The sequence below is a fragment of the Oenanthe melanoleuca genome, chromosome 3 (assembly GCF_029582105.1).
Source record: "Oenanthe melanoleuca isolate GR-GAL-2019-014 chromosome 3, OMel1.0, whole genome shotgun sequence".
In the NCBI taxonomy this organism is placed as follows: domain Eukaryota; kingdom Metazoa; phylum Chordata; class Aves; order Passeriformes; family Muscicapidae; genus Oenanthe; species Oenanthe melanoleuca.
The window spans coordinates 97568952-97581599 of record NC_079336.1 but is presented as its reverse complement, the minus strand read 5'-3'; the positions used below and the strand labels follow the sequence as shown (position 1 = coordinate 97581599).

At 53.6% G+C, this 12648-nt stretch overlaps 2 protein-coding genes across 3 annotated transcripts in view; one reads left to right on the top strand and one right to left on the bottom strand.

Annotated features, from left to right (window-relative positions):
* Nucleotides 1–640: 640 nt before the first annotated feature.
* LOC130251257 (serine/threonine-protein kinase pim-3-like) lies at nt 641–2329 on the bottom strand. The gene is made up of 4 exons (XM_056487760.1): nt 2121–2329; nt 1381–1750; nt 999–1171; nt 641–722 (listed from the first exon to the last, which is right to left on the bottom strand). Exons 2-4 carry the CDS (start codon nt 1706–1708, stop codon nt 651–653), a joined length of 573 nt encoding a protein of 190 aa, XP_056343735.1. The 5' UTR covers nt 1709–1750; nt 2121–2329; the 3' UTR covers nt 641–650.
* Nucleotides 2330–6564: 4235 nt separating this feature from the next.
* Nucleotides 6565–12648, top strand: part of LOC130251402 (TOG array regulator of axonemal microtubules protein 2-like) — a 38405-nt gene continuing 32321 nt past the window's right edge. For both annotated transcript variants that reach the window (XM_056487989.1, XM_056487987.1), the window contains exons 1-4: nt 6565–6772; nt 7974–8188; nt 9701–9861; nt 11713–11759. In XM_056487989.1, coding sequence (XP_056343964.1) covers nt 6733–6772; nt 7974–8188; nt 9701–9861; nt 11713–11759 — 463 coding nt within the window. In that variant the 5' untranslated portion in view covers nt 6565–6732. The remainder of the gene's footprint in view (nt 6773–7973; nt 8189–9700; nt 9862–11712; nt 11760–12648) is intronic.

Genomic DNA, 12648 nt, shown 5'->3' with positions numbered 1-12648 from the left:
CCCTTCCACAACACCTGTCCCCTGTCCTGCCAAAAAGCAGCTGGGCGGGCGGCAGAAAGATTAATATTCCCCATTGCTGCCGAGCGGGGAACCTGTGGCACGTGGCCAGGCCGAGCCCTGCCGTGCATGGAAGCACGAGCATCCCCCTGCCCCTGCGCTGGCTGGGGACTCATCTTGATTTCCCCGGGATGCAGAGCGTGTCCTCCAGGAAGGGGCCGCAACCAAAGCCCATCGGCTTTGCCCCGCCAGCAGCCAGCTCCAGGATGGCGTTCTCCAGCTCCAAGTCGTGCTCCACAAGAACATGCCAGCTGTGCCTCGCCTTGCGGGGACGTCACGATGCCATTGAGCTGCAGGGGGATATTTCCCCTTTTCCACTCCGGGGCAACTTCACCGCCCTGTGCCACGACTTCTCCAACAGGACGGGGAGCCCTGAGCCGCTCCCTCCACAACTCACCGGGGACCTGCGGAAGCATCTCCTGGGCCGCGCTCTCTGCTCCGCGCCACGGCCGCAGGGAAACGCTCTGGGCATTTCTCTGAGCACCACGAGACGCCAGCAGCTGGCCCTTGCTGGGCTCCTGGATCCAACTGTGCACAGGGATGGATCTCTGCTGTCTCCTGCACCACGTGGGGCATCTGCAGCCAAGAATGCTCTACAAGGTCTTCCGGGCATGGCCTGTCTGCAGGCTCCATGCATAAACACCACCTGATGAGGTGCTGGCACTCTGCAGAGAGAAACCACAAACCTCTGGTCAGCTCCTGGCCATGCTCTCCCAGATTCTACAGTTCCCACGCCACAACAGGAATGCTCAGAACTGCACCCAAAGCTTCCCATCCACCTTCCCTTTCAGAGGTGAGCAGCACAGAGGCACACGTGCCACCTCCTCCTGCTAAGCCCAGGAGATCAAATTCCTCCCTAACTGCAAGAGCAGGACGCTGATGTGCCAGCTGCCCACTCCCAAACCCGTTCTTGCTCCCGTGCCTTGAAGGCACATCCCCACCTTGAGACACCTGGGGCGGGAAGAAGAGTTGGTCCCGCACGATGTCCTCTCCGGATTTGAAAGGTGCCTCCACACCAGCTGATAGAGCAGGGTGCCCAGGGACCAGATGGTGGCTGGCTGGCCATGGCAGCAGCCCAAGAGGATCCACTCCAGTAGGTAGTACTCTCGCCTTCCTATGGGACAGAGGCGCAGCTCATAAGGCCGATGCTGCTCCCTCCCTCCCAGTCAGCTCCACAACAGCCAGCCCCTGTCCACGCTGAAAAGCAGCTTGGCTGCAGCCGGCTGAAGAACGATTCCCGCTCCCTCCCTCCGTCTGTCTTCCCCCTGTGTCAGCAAAGGGGAGAACCTCTGCTGCTCGGATGGGCCCCGGCTTTGGGCTCACCCGCCATCCAGGTGTAGAAGGTGTCCTGAAGGATCGTGCCACAGCCCAAGCCCATGAGCTTCGCCTCGCCGCTGGCCAGGTCAACGAGGACGTTCTCGGCCTTGATGCGGCGGTGCAGGACGCCGCGGCTGGTGCGGTGTCGCACGGCCTGCAGCACCTGGCGGAACAGCCCCCGCGCCACGGGCTCTGGCAGGAACCCGCCCGCCTCCAGCAAGTGCCACAGGTCCCGGCATCGCTCCGCACGCTCCAGGACCAGCGCGAAGCCGTCGGGCAGCTCCAACCCATCCAGGAGCCGCACGACGCCGCCCAAGCCAGGGCACGACACCATCCAGTGCAGCACCAGCTCCGGGGGCACAAGGGCGCCGTCGTGCTGCGGGGGGACCGCGATGCCGTCAGCGGGGCCGATGCTGCGCCGCGCCTTCGGCACCCCCTGCCCGGCCCCGCCGCAGCTCGCCACTGCCCGGCCCGGGACGCTGCGCGGCCCCCGCTCCCTCCACGCTCGCTGCCCTCGCAGCGTCCCGGCTGTCACCCACCCTGCCGGGCCCGGCCTTCGTCCCGCCCGGCACGGACTGCCGGCTGCTCCCGCTGGCCCCGCTCACTCACCAGCCGCGCCCACTGCCACATGCGATCCCGGGCCACTCGCTTGATGGCCACCTGCAAGCCAAGGCGAGCGCCGGGCTCAGCTCACCGCCCGCCGCCCGCCGTCCCCCTCCCCGCTCCCAGCCGGCCCCGTCTCTTACCGGGGCGCCGTCGGCGAGCCGGCTCCCGGTGTAAACGCTGCCGCAGCCGCCGCTCCCCAGCAGCGAGCCCTCCCGCTAGAGCTGCTCCAGGGGAGGCTTCTCCGCCCGGGCCACCCGCCCGCCCCGGGGCGCTGCTGCTTCCCGAGCCGCCCCGGGCTCCGGCCGAGCTGACGGGCGGCGGGGCTCGCAGCGGGGAAGCTGCCGGCCACGGGGCGGGAGCCGGGCGGCTGCGGGGCGGCTGCGGGCGGAGCCGCGGGAGGGGTCTCGTTCGGGGCCGGGGCCGGGCCAGAGCCAGCGCCGGGCCGATCCAAAACACGGTGCTGCTCCAAAACCTGCACCAGCAGAGCGAGGAGCTCTGTCAGAGGCTCTTCAAAAGGCGCCGCAGCCAGAACGGAGAGCGCCGGGCAGGGGCCGGCTCGGCCACGGGCGCCTTGCGGGGCGCGGCATGAGCCGGGCTGGGAGCGGCGGAACACGGGCGGGACACGAGCAGAGGGAGTGGGAGCGGGACAAGGGGACGGAGAGCGAACTGGAAGTCGAGCGGAAAATGATCGAGAGAGGCGCTGCCGCTGCTGCTGCCGCTGCTGCTGCTGCAGAGCCACCGGAGCGCCGTGGCCTCGGGAACCCAGAGGAGGAGCCGCCGCCCGCCCCGCGGAACAAAACGAACAAACAAACAAACAAACAAACAAAAAACAGAAATTAAGCAAATTCCTATTAGAGAAAGAACGAAATAAAGCAATGTAGGAATAAAGAAGACTGTTGGCTTGTGGCTTTCTTCTTTGGGTGAGACAAAGCATTTCACAGGGAAGAATGGTCTCTTCTGACGCTTTTGCCAATGTGCACAGGAGCGAAGCATTTAAATTTCAAGTAGAAAACAATGAGTCATGGCATGCTTTGGCTTGGAAGGCTCCTGAAAGATCACGTCGTTTCACCCCCCATGCTGTGACTGGGGACCCCTTTTAGCAGAGCGACTTGTCCACAGCTCCATCCAGGCTGGCCTGGTTCACTGTCAGGGCTGGGGCATGCACAGCTTCTCTGGGCAACCTGTTCCAGGAAAGTCTCCTTTCTGAATCCCTCATCTAAAGCTACTCTCTTTCGCTTTGGATCCATTCTCCCTTGTGCTCTCTCTGCCTGCCCTTGTACAAGGTTCCTGTCCAGCTTTCTTGTAGGTTGCCATAAGGTGCTGGACGGCCGCAGCTGGTCAAGCCTAAACCTAAGTCTCTTTTGCAGGCTGAAGAAGTGCAGCTGTGCCAGGCTTTCCTTGCAGGAGAGCTGCTGCAGCCCTGGCAGCACCTGGGTGTCCCAGCTGGGCTCCTGCTCCAGCACGTGGCTGTCCTTGCCGGCCGTGCAGGGTTGTTGATGTGGAGTCAGATGAAGCTGCAGAGTGTGCACTGAGCATGCCACTCTCGATGAATTCTTTGCCTTCTTCTGAATTGTTGATAGGGAATTAGAAGTTATAGATCAGGTAAAAAGGACAAAGTGAGTGAGGTGAACACACAGCTTTACAGTCAACCCATCTAATGGGTGGCCACTAGACAGCGGCCCAGCTCCCACCTTCCCTCTGTGTGAGGCTGAGTCCTGCTGGCCCTTCCCCTTGTCCTCCTCCCTGGCAGTGACCCTGGGGGCAGCGCTGCTCAGCTGCCTCTGCTGGGGCTCCTGGGCCGAGGCCTCCTGGGCCGGCCGGGAGCCCAGACCTCCATTCCCAAGGCCGGGGTTCCACACAGAATTGTCCATGCCAAACAGGTCAGCGAGTTTCCCTGGGAACAGAGGCATCCATGCTGGGTGGGACTGTTGATCTGCTGGAGGGTAGAAAGTGTCTGCAGAGACATCTGGACAGGCTGGATCATGGGCTGGGGCCACCTGTATGCGGTTCAACAAGGTGAAGTGCCCCGTCCTGCACTTTGGCCACAACAGCCATGGGAGGCTACAGGCTGGGGGCAGAGTGGCTGGAAAGCTGCCCAGCAGAAAAGGTCATGGGGGTGCTGGCTGGCAGTGGCTGAACGTGAGCCAGCGAGTGCCCAGGTGGCCAAGAAGGCCAAGAGCATCCTGTCCTGGTGCTTTAGTGTTGGCCCTGGCAGTGTTAGCAGTCTCAGGTTATTAGGGGGATTCTCTGGTCTTAAAGGGGTTTTTGAATTGAAACAGTTCTGCAATTCTATACTTCCATTCCTAGTTTTGAAGGATGCAGTCCCTAACACACCTGCATTTGTACTTTTAAGGAATTTAACAGCTACTTTTCCTTGAAAGTAAAAGGATTCAGGCTTTAAATGCTGTCAAAACACTTTTATTCCTTGATCTGAAGTTGTGTGTTTGAATTGAGGTGCTTTTGTACAGACAGGTTGGAGCATGGGATAAATGCAGGCAATTTAGCTGCAATGGCACTGGTTTTATCTCCTTTTCTGCTTCCTTTCCCTATGGAAGGCAGATTTGGGAGTATTTGTCTTGTGCTTTGACTTCTGGCTCAGACTTGCTCATGGATGGGTTGTAAGATCTTATCTACATTGTTCTCCTGCAAAAATCTTGAGGACTGGTGGCAATTGCTAGAGACAAGGCTTACAAAGCAGTTCCCAGTAGGATTAGCTCAATGTCCCTGCTTAAATACAGGTACACTTGTATTAGAAAGGAGCAAAATACTCAAACTTGCCTGCCCACTGCCCTCTTTTTTTTTTTTTTTTTTTGGCTCTTGGGGCAAGTCCTGTATGCCATTCCAAGGCTTTGTTATCCAATGGGTGAAGTGATGTTGCTACTGTAGCAGCAGCCTGAGTTCAGTGGGAACAACTCCAGAGCACTGGTGCCACAGCAGTGGGCAGGGTGAGAGACTTGCCTCTTCTGCCATGGCCATCCAGCCATGGGGAGAGCAGCTGCTGGGGCTGCCCCCATTCTGCCAACAGCATTCTGCCCCCATCATGTGGGCTGTGTGGCCATGATTTTGACAGAATATGGAGAATGCATTGTTTGAACGTATTTTTATGTTGTCTAACATCACCTGTCTGGAGCAGTTTGGTAGGCAGGATGCCCTGTGGGCAGGGCCATGGCAGGGATCGGTGGCTGTCACTTGCACTGGCAGTGTCATGTGTCAGTGGTAGGCTCCTGATACAGCTGTGGGGGAAGGCACCAGCAGCTGAATCAGGCCCAGGGAGCAGCAGCAGCACCACCACATTGAGGAGACCCTCATCTGCAAAGAGCCCCTGGCGCCCTTTGCTCCCCCATGGCAGCACAAGATGATTCCACTGCAGGTGAAGGGCTGCAGCAGACTGGAGACTCCTTCAGCCAGGACTTGCTGCAATCTCATTCCTGCAGCTGTGCTGGGAGGATGTTGGCTGCAGCAGGAGTGTCCATGCCCAGGAATGCTGCTCAGCTCAGGGAGGCAGAGTGTGCACAAAAGCTGCACTCAAAGCACTGATCGTGAGCCCTCTGAGCTGCTGGCAAGTGCAGCAGCTCTTCTTCATTCTGTGAAGTGACAGCCCAGCCTTGGAGCCTGTCCCGGGGAACAAGGAAACACTCTGAGTATGGTTCTGAATTTTCAGGGACAGTCAAAATGAGAATTGTTTTGAGGCTGTTGTTGCAATGCTGGATTTGGGTGTATCTGCAGGAAAGAAAGCAGGAATAAACCCCAGCCACAAATCTTTGCATGGCCAATTTCCACCCTACAGATACACTAATCATATTGGCCCAGTGAATATGGGGAGCATCTAATACAGAGTGCAAAGCTTCTTTGACTAGATAGGAGAGATAAGACTTGAAGAAATAACGTTGCTGATGCAGAAAAAGGGATCAGACCCACTGGTCCCTTGGCTCAGGCTTAGTTCTGCCAAATCAAACATGATTAGTTTTAACCACTCTTTTGGAGAGTATTTCAGAATGACCTGCCCCGTGCTATTTCCATTAAGGAAAATTTTGAATTGTCAGGAGCTGCCAAGGTCAGAAATGTTTTCTAGCAGATCTTGTTTCCGTTGGGTTTCAATGTCTCGGCAATAAGGAAAGCAGGGAATAAACCGCTAGAACAATAAAGCAGAGCAAAAGTGGAACATTTGGATGGTCAATGTGTTCCCTAAAGAAAATGGCAAACTGAATTCAGGGGTCATCTACTGGGGAGTGCAAAGCTTCTTTTACTTCCAACGCCTGGTGCCATTGTTTGTGTCTCACCACTTTATTTCTTGTGAAGCGAAATAAACCAAATCCCCAACCAACAAGCTGCAACCCAGAAGTGAGTGAGAATTCCAGAAATCAAGGCCTTGAAAAGCAGCTTTGAAAAGCATCAACTTCCTAGACAGTGTCAAACCCTCAGGCCTGGCTGGGCCGGGCCCAGGGCTGGCTGCCCTTGGGAAGGGAAAGGGATGGAGTTGGGGTGGGGGTTCTGTGGCCATGGAAACGAGAGAACCACGGGCGAGCGCGTCACAAAGGGGCAGCCCCGCGCTGGGGCTGGGAAGGTTGTGGGTGACATGGACACAGCAGCGGGAGACGCGTCTGGCTCTGCCTGTCTGTGCCCACTGCTGGCGACTGGAGTCACCCCACCTTGTTCTGGGGCTGGGGACCAGGCTCCTGTCTCTGTCGACTGCAAGAGAGTTCCCAAAATCAACCCCAGATACTTCTGTGAGACAGAAGCACGGGGTCAAACATGGACTTTACTGGAAAAGGAAACACCACTGAAGGAAAAGGTAAGGATAGAAAGGAGATAAAAGGCCTGAGCCAAATGGAAAAAAAACCCATCAGATTTCAGGGAAAACTGGTCCATGGTGGTAAGTGCTGGCTCTGTATCAGAGTTGGTGGCTGACAATTATAGGTGATCCTGCAAGGACACCCATGGCATCACAACATTCTGTCATGAGTTTACTCTGCTTCCTCCTTTTGGACAGCAGCCAAATCACTCATAGTGTCAGCCAGGAACGGGACTGTGGCCACAGATGAGCACAAATTGGACATGGTCTGGAGATGCAAGTCCTGTTTCTTTGTTTGCCTTCAATGTTCGGTCCCTGTACAGATAAATTTCCTGTTCTTCCTCTGCATGGTGATTGGGTCCAACCCTGAGGATGCTACTACAGTGCTACAAAAACACCAGCAAGGACTGCCAGCTTGCTGAGAGCTCTCTGTGGTGTGCAGAAATGCCAGTCACAGCTGTGGGGGTATTTTCTGAGTATTCACAAAAGGCCAATGACAAGCAGGAATCTTTGTTCTCCCCTTATCATTGGATCCTTCAGCATTTCCATTCAGAATTCTTAATACAATAGTGATTAGAGGAATTAGACACGGGCTATTTGAAGAAAAACAAAACCAAACAAATTTTCTTAAAAGTTAAATAACCCTTAACTGCCTCACCCATTAGATGTGTTGATGGTGGTATAAAGGTGGGAGTTCACCTAACTCACCTGTTCCCTTGTGAGCATGGCTCAGCCTCACACAGAGGTAAGGTGGGAGCTGGGCTGCTCTCTGGGAGGAGGAAGGGTCTTGTGCCAGCCTGCAGAGCCTGTGCACTTTGCCAGGGAGCAGTTCTGCCCTGCAGTTCTCCCCTGCCATCAGCTGTGCTGCTCCCAGTGCCCCGTGGAGCTGTAGGGCTGCTCAGCTGTGGGGCAGGGAGAGGAGCAGGAGGCTGCATGTGCAGCTGAGCCATTGCTGGAAAGCACAGGGCTCTGGGCTCCCTGCTGTCCCAGGGCAGCCCAGAGGCCAGGCTGTTCCCCTGGCAGCTCTGTGCAAGTGGCTCAGGGTGTGCCCCTGGCCTGCCTCAAGGGGCTGCTGGCAGGAGCATGTTTCCCTGGGCAGCTATATAGAAGTTTCCAGGAAATGTGTCCTATGAAATGTAGAGCTTCAGATGCCTTAGGTTTGCAACACATCCTCTGTTACTCTTCTGTTTCCATTTTGCAGACCTCACTGGCTACCCTCTTGCCAAGAGGTTTTCCCTGGCAAATCCCTCTGTGCTCCTTCCCTCCAAGCCTTTGCCTCCCATCAGGAAGAGCTTTCCTACTGCCGGACCAAGCAAGATCTGCAGTGGAGAGCAGGACAGTGGGAAAAATGGCACTGGCTATGATGATAACAGCAGAAAAGAACAGGAGCTGGATTCAGAGGGAAAACGACATGAGGTGAGGAAATAAAGTGAAGTCCTGTGTGATAGATTTTCAGATTATGTGTTGTAAGCAGAGATCAGAGGCCATTTTCCTGTGGTGTGACACCAGAGAGGTGTCTGAGCCAAGGATGAGCTCACCTGGACACTGTGCTTCAGGCTGCCTTGCAAAGGGCATATAGTGCAGACTTCATGTCCTCAGCATGTGTCAATAGCAGGAGAGCTCTTTGAATGATTTCCGGGCTCTGTTGTGCTTCTTCCTCTGTTTTATGGTTGAGAAAACGGCAACAAGGAGTCAGAGTAGCTAAAGTTCTGGGCAAGCAATCCTTCTACCTTCAGTAACCTATGGATATCTGTGAACCAAGTCTATGTCTTGGTGGTGTTTTCTGTCAGCTGCGTCTTGTTTAGATGGAAAAGGTGTTTGCTGGAAGAGGCAGTCCTGCAAAGTCAGTTCCAGGTTGTCTCAGCTTTTGAGTTGTACAGCCATGGCCTTCTGCACAGTTGTCTCTGATGCTATTTCTAGAGTTCATCAGCTTCTGGGCAGCTGTGTGCTCTGGCATGGCTTTGTCCAGAAGGAAGGGTTGGGAGGTGGGTGTGTGGAGAGCAGCCCAGAGCCCAGCCACACGATTGCCTTTGCAGCAGGACCAGCACTTGCAGGTGTTTTGGGTTTGCCTTGGGGTGCAGGAGGAGGCAGATGAATTACATCTTTGGTAGACAAAATGTCCAGTCAAAGGCTTGTGTTCTTGATTTCAGCCTTGCTGAAGAAGGGCCCAATGTATCCTTGACAGAAACTGATCTGTTCCCTAGAGTTCGTACAGGTCCTGATTTGGCTCTAGAGCTGTGCCAGAAATGATGGGACACTTAAGGAATGGTGTGCATCTGCCCCAGCTGCCTACAGCCCTCTTTTTGGGGGCCCTGTAGCAACTTGAGCAGACAGAGACCTTGCAGAGAGCAGCAGGGCAGGGAGCTCTGCTGAACTTCCTTATTGCCAGTGAGCCTGAGATTATGGATGTGTTGGAGCTGGAGAGCACCAAGCATCCCAAGAGCTCAGCAGCTTCTGGGCTCAAAGGCTGTTGGGGAACTGTAAGTGGGAAGGGCAGCAGCAGAAGAAATGAGGGGCTTGAGAAAAGCCAGTTGTGACATCCTGCAGGGTGGGTTTGGGGGGACTTGGCTGGAGATCAGCACTGGCTGTTCGGTACCTAAAGAGAGACCAGTGATCTAAACCCATTCCCATACCATCCCAAAGGCCAGTGCAGGCAGTGGCACTCCAGAACATCTTGATGGCAAACATGTGGATTCCAGCTGGGAATGTAGCCACACTTGCAGAGTAATGAGCACTAGGAGAGAGGTGGCAAATGTGTGACAGGATCTCTCCCTTACCAGTTCCCTTTCCTAGGACAACTTTCCCTATCCTAGGCCAATCTGCTTCATCAGTTTGACTTTTCCTGTCTGGGTATATCTAAATGTCTTGACCCATGAATGAGGGCAAGGCTGGATGCTTGATGTGAGCATTGTGTTCCTCTCTTTCCAGGCTTCCTTGCAGTATGCCACACAAGGGGATATGAAGAAGGGGTCAATGGGACTCCCTCTGATCCCCCCCATACGCAAGGCAGTCAGTCCCGTTGTTGGCAGTGCTGCAGGGTCTCTACACAGCTCTCTGCAGCTGGATGTCCAAGAGTCCCAGGAGATGAGGTAAGCCAAGCTGTCTGCTGCTCCACTGTGATGTTCTGCTTGCTCTTCTCGTCCTGGGAGGTCCTTTTGCACAGTCAGCTCTCCCATGCATTTAGGCAAACCTCTGTGTATTCACCATTTTGCCCATCTCTGATGATCCTGCTCAATGTCAAAGCCCACACCATATGCCCCAAGAGCAGAGGTGGTGGTGGGGAAGAGGAGGCAGGGCTTGGAAGCCCCTCAAGACGAGTCCTCTTGTCACATCCTGAGGTGTCTCCTTAGACCTGAGATCACCTCTGGAGGACACTCAGGTGGTCTGGAACCCAGCTCTTTCCAATGCCCGCCGATGAGAGACTGCAGGAGGCTGTTCTTAGAGGTTTTCATGGTTGTTTATTGTTGCTTATCTCAGGAATGCTTTGTCCAGCGAACAGCAGTCTGCTCGCCAGACGTCCATGGCAGAATCCGCCTGGCAGAGGCAGGACTTATCTTTTATAGTCTAAACTACGTACTAGGTATTTACAAATGACCCCCAATACAATACAATCTTGTTACATGGTCCAGATCTGTTCTCATCCAATCTAAAAGTGCCAGCGTGTCACCCAGCATGGATGACACGGAGAAGAAGGAGGAAGAATATCCACACCCCCAATTCTCCATGTTGGCCACGTGTCCCTTATCACAAACATTCTAGAAATCTGCTAATTCTACATTCTAACAGTCTAATTTACACTCTATTTACTTTTGTGGCTTGCATTTCTTCTCTCAATGTTGGCAAACTGGTCCAAGGAGCCAAATCCAGCCCCCGAGACACCTGGGTCCCATTCCAGGGTCCTTGGGGACCCCGCCAGGGGGGTCTTAAACCTTCCAAGGAAGCCAGAGGAATACTCTGGACTCCCACATCCTCTGATGGACTGGACTATTGAGTGCCTCTGTAATGTTTGTGGTGTCATTTGGGAACTGTATTGCATGGGTCTGCATCCTGCAGATCTTGGAACACTATGATCCTTGACTGTCAACTTCAGCATCCAAAATAATATGTTTGGGCAGATACTGGCTGCTGGAGAGGTGTCTGCAAATTCCAGTGCTGCACCTGTAAACATCAGGAGTAACTTGTCTGTTTCTTGGCCTCCGCTGTGAAATGAGGTCCCAGATAAATTTTGGGGCACAGATGTCTACTGCAATGTTTAATATTTAGGTCTGGGCTTAAAATCAAAGAGGACAAGGTGCTAGAGAAGACTTATTTGACTGTGCCTGATGGATAGATATTGGCTTGGATATGTGTGAGAAAATGTAGCTGTCAAGCTTATCTGAGTAATTACAATAAAGAAGGGCTCACAGAAGCATCATTCCAATTGAAACATTTCTGTAAGATGTTAAACTGCAATCTGAATATCCTTCCCTAGCAGCTGAGTTGGAAAAAGGCTTTTTCATCTGGAAAGAGCAAGGAGGTGGAATATCCTTCTCAGGACATATGTAGCTCGAGACTGGCACCAGTATAAGGCACGAGAAGGCAGAGTCAAGCTTTGGCAGCAGTACCAAAGCAGCTGCCCTCCATACAGACTTGTGTCTCAGCTTAGCAGCTCTTGCTGCTTCAGAGAGGCTGTAGGAGCCCCTTGGATCCAAAAGGAGAGACAGCAGGATTGGGGAGTTATGATGCGAGTTGAAGAAGGCCAGCTCTGTCTGACTGCAGCAACTGAAAGCTTAAGGACAATTAATCAGCTTTGCATCTTCTTGGGTTTATGTGTTGCATTTTCTCCTCCATCAGAGTGACCATGCAAAAAAGGATTGCCTCCTTTCACACTACACCTCTTCTACACTCCTACCTTCTCCTTCCACTTCCTCATATCTTGTTTTGTTCTCCATTTTCTCAAGGCCAGGATCCAGCAGCAGAAGCAAAGAGAAGGACTCTGAACATGCAGGTAGGTACAGGGCATGTGTGTCCCAAAATGATCATTGGAATCTTGATGCAGAGATGGCATTTTGAAAGCTTGGTTAAAAACCATTCTTTTCAAAATCTCTTCTCATTTGTTTCAATTCCTTAATGGGCTCAATGGACTCTCCCTGAGCCCAGAGTCACTTGGAGTGAGCTCTGTTGATGCTGTGCAAATTCCTCCAATGTGAAGTGTTAGGTGGCAGGAGCTGGAGTGGTATCTTGGAGCCCTGGAAATGTCGTGCAAGAAAAGGAAACATTCCTCACCATCTTGCACATGCCTTTTATCTCGTTGCTGCCTTTCTAGTGTTAAAATTAGCAGCGATATTGCCAATATACTCTCCTCTCCTTAAAGTGGAAAACCTTTCCTTGGGGGTCGTTTCTGAGATTAACCCTTTGAAATCTCAAGGAGATTCATGGACATTGCCTGGTTTTGTACTGGGAGAAATAGGGAAACCGTCTCTGACACAAAGTCCTTGTGAATTTTCCACTTAAGGAGAAGGAGACTTCCAAATGGATGCAGCCTATGCATGGTCTGAGTTTGTCATGCTCTGACAGCAGAAGCCCAAAGCCACCTATGGCAGGTTCACAATGACAAATCTCTTGGCTGACTGAAATCTCTCTGCCTGTGTCAGTGGTGCAGGCTGAGGCTGGGGGAGGAGATGCTTTCTGCCTTGTCCCCTGTCCCTGCCTTGCCTGATCCCTGACAAATAGAATTGTGCCAGAGGAAATGCAGTCTCTGGTGCATCTGTGCCAGCCAATGCCTTCAAGCTGAAAGCCTCAATCAAAGTCTGTTGCTCCTTTGCCATTTCTGGGCATGTCATGATAGGAGAAATGAGACTTGAAGAAATAACTTTGCAGTTGCAGAAAAAGAGATC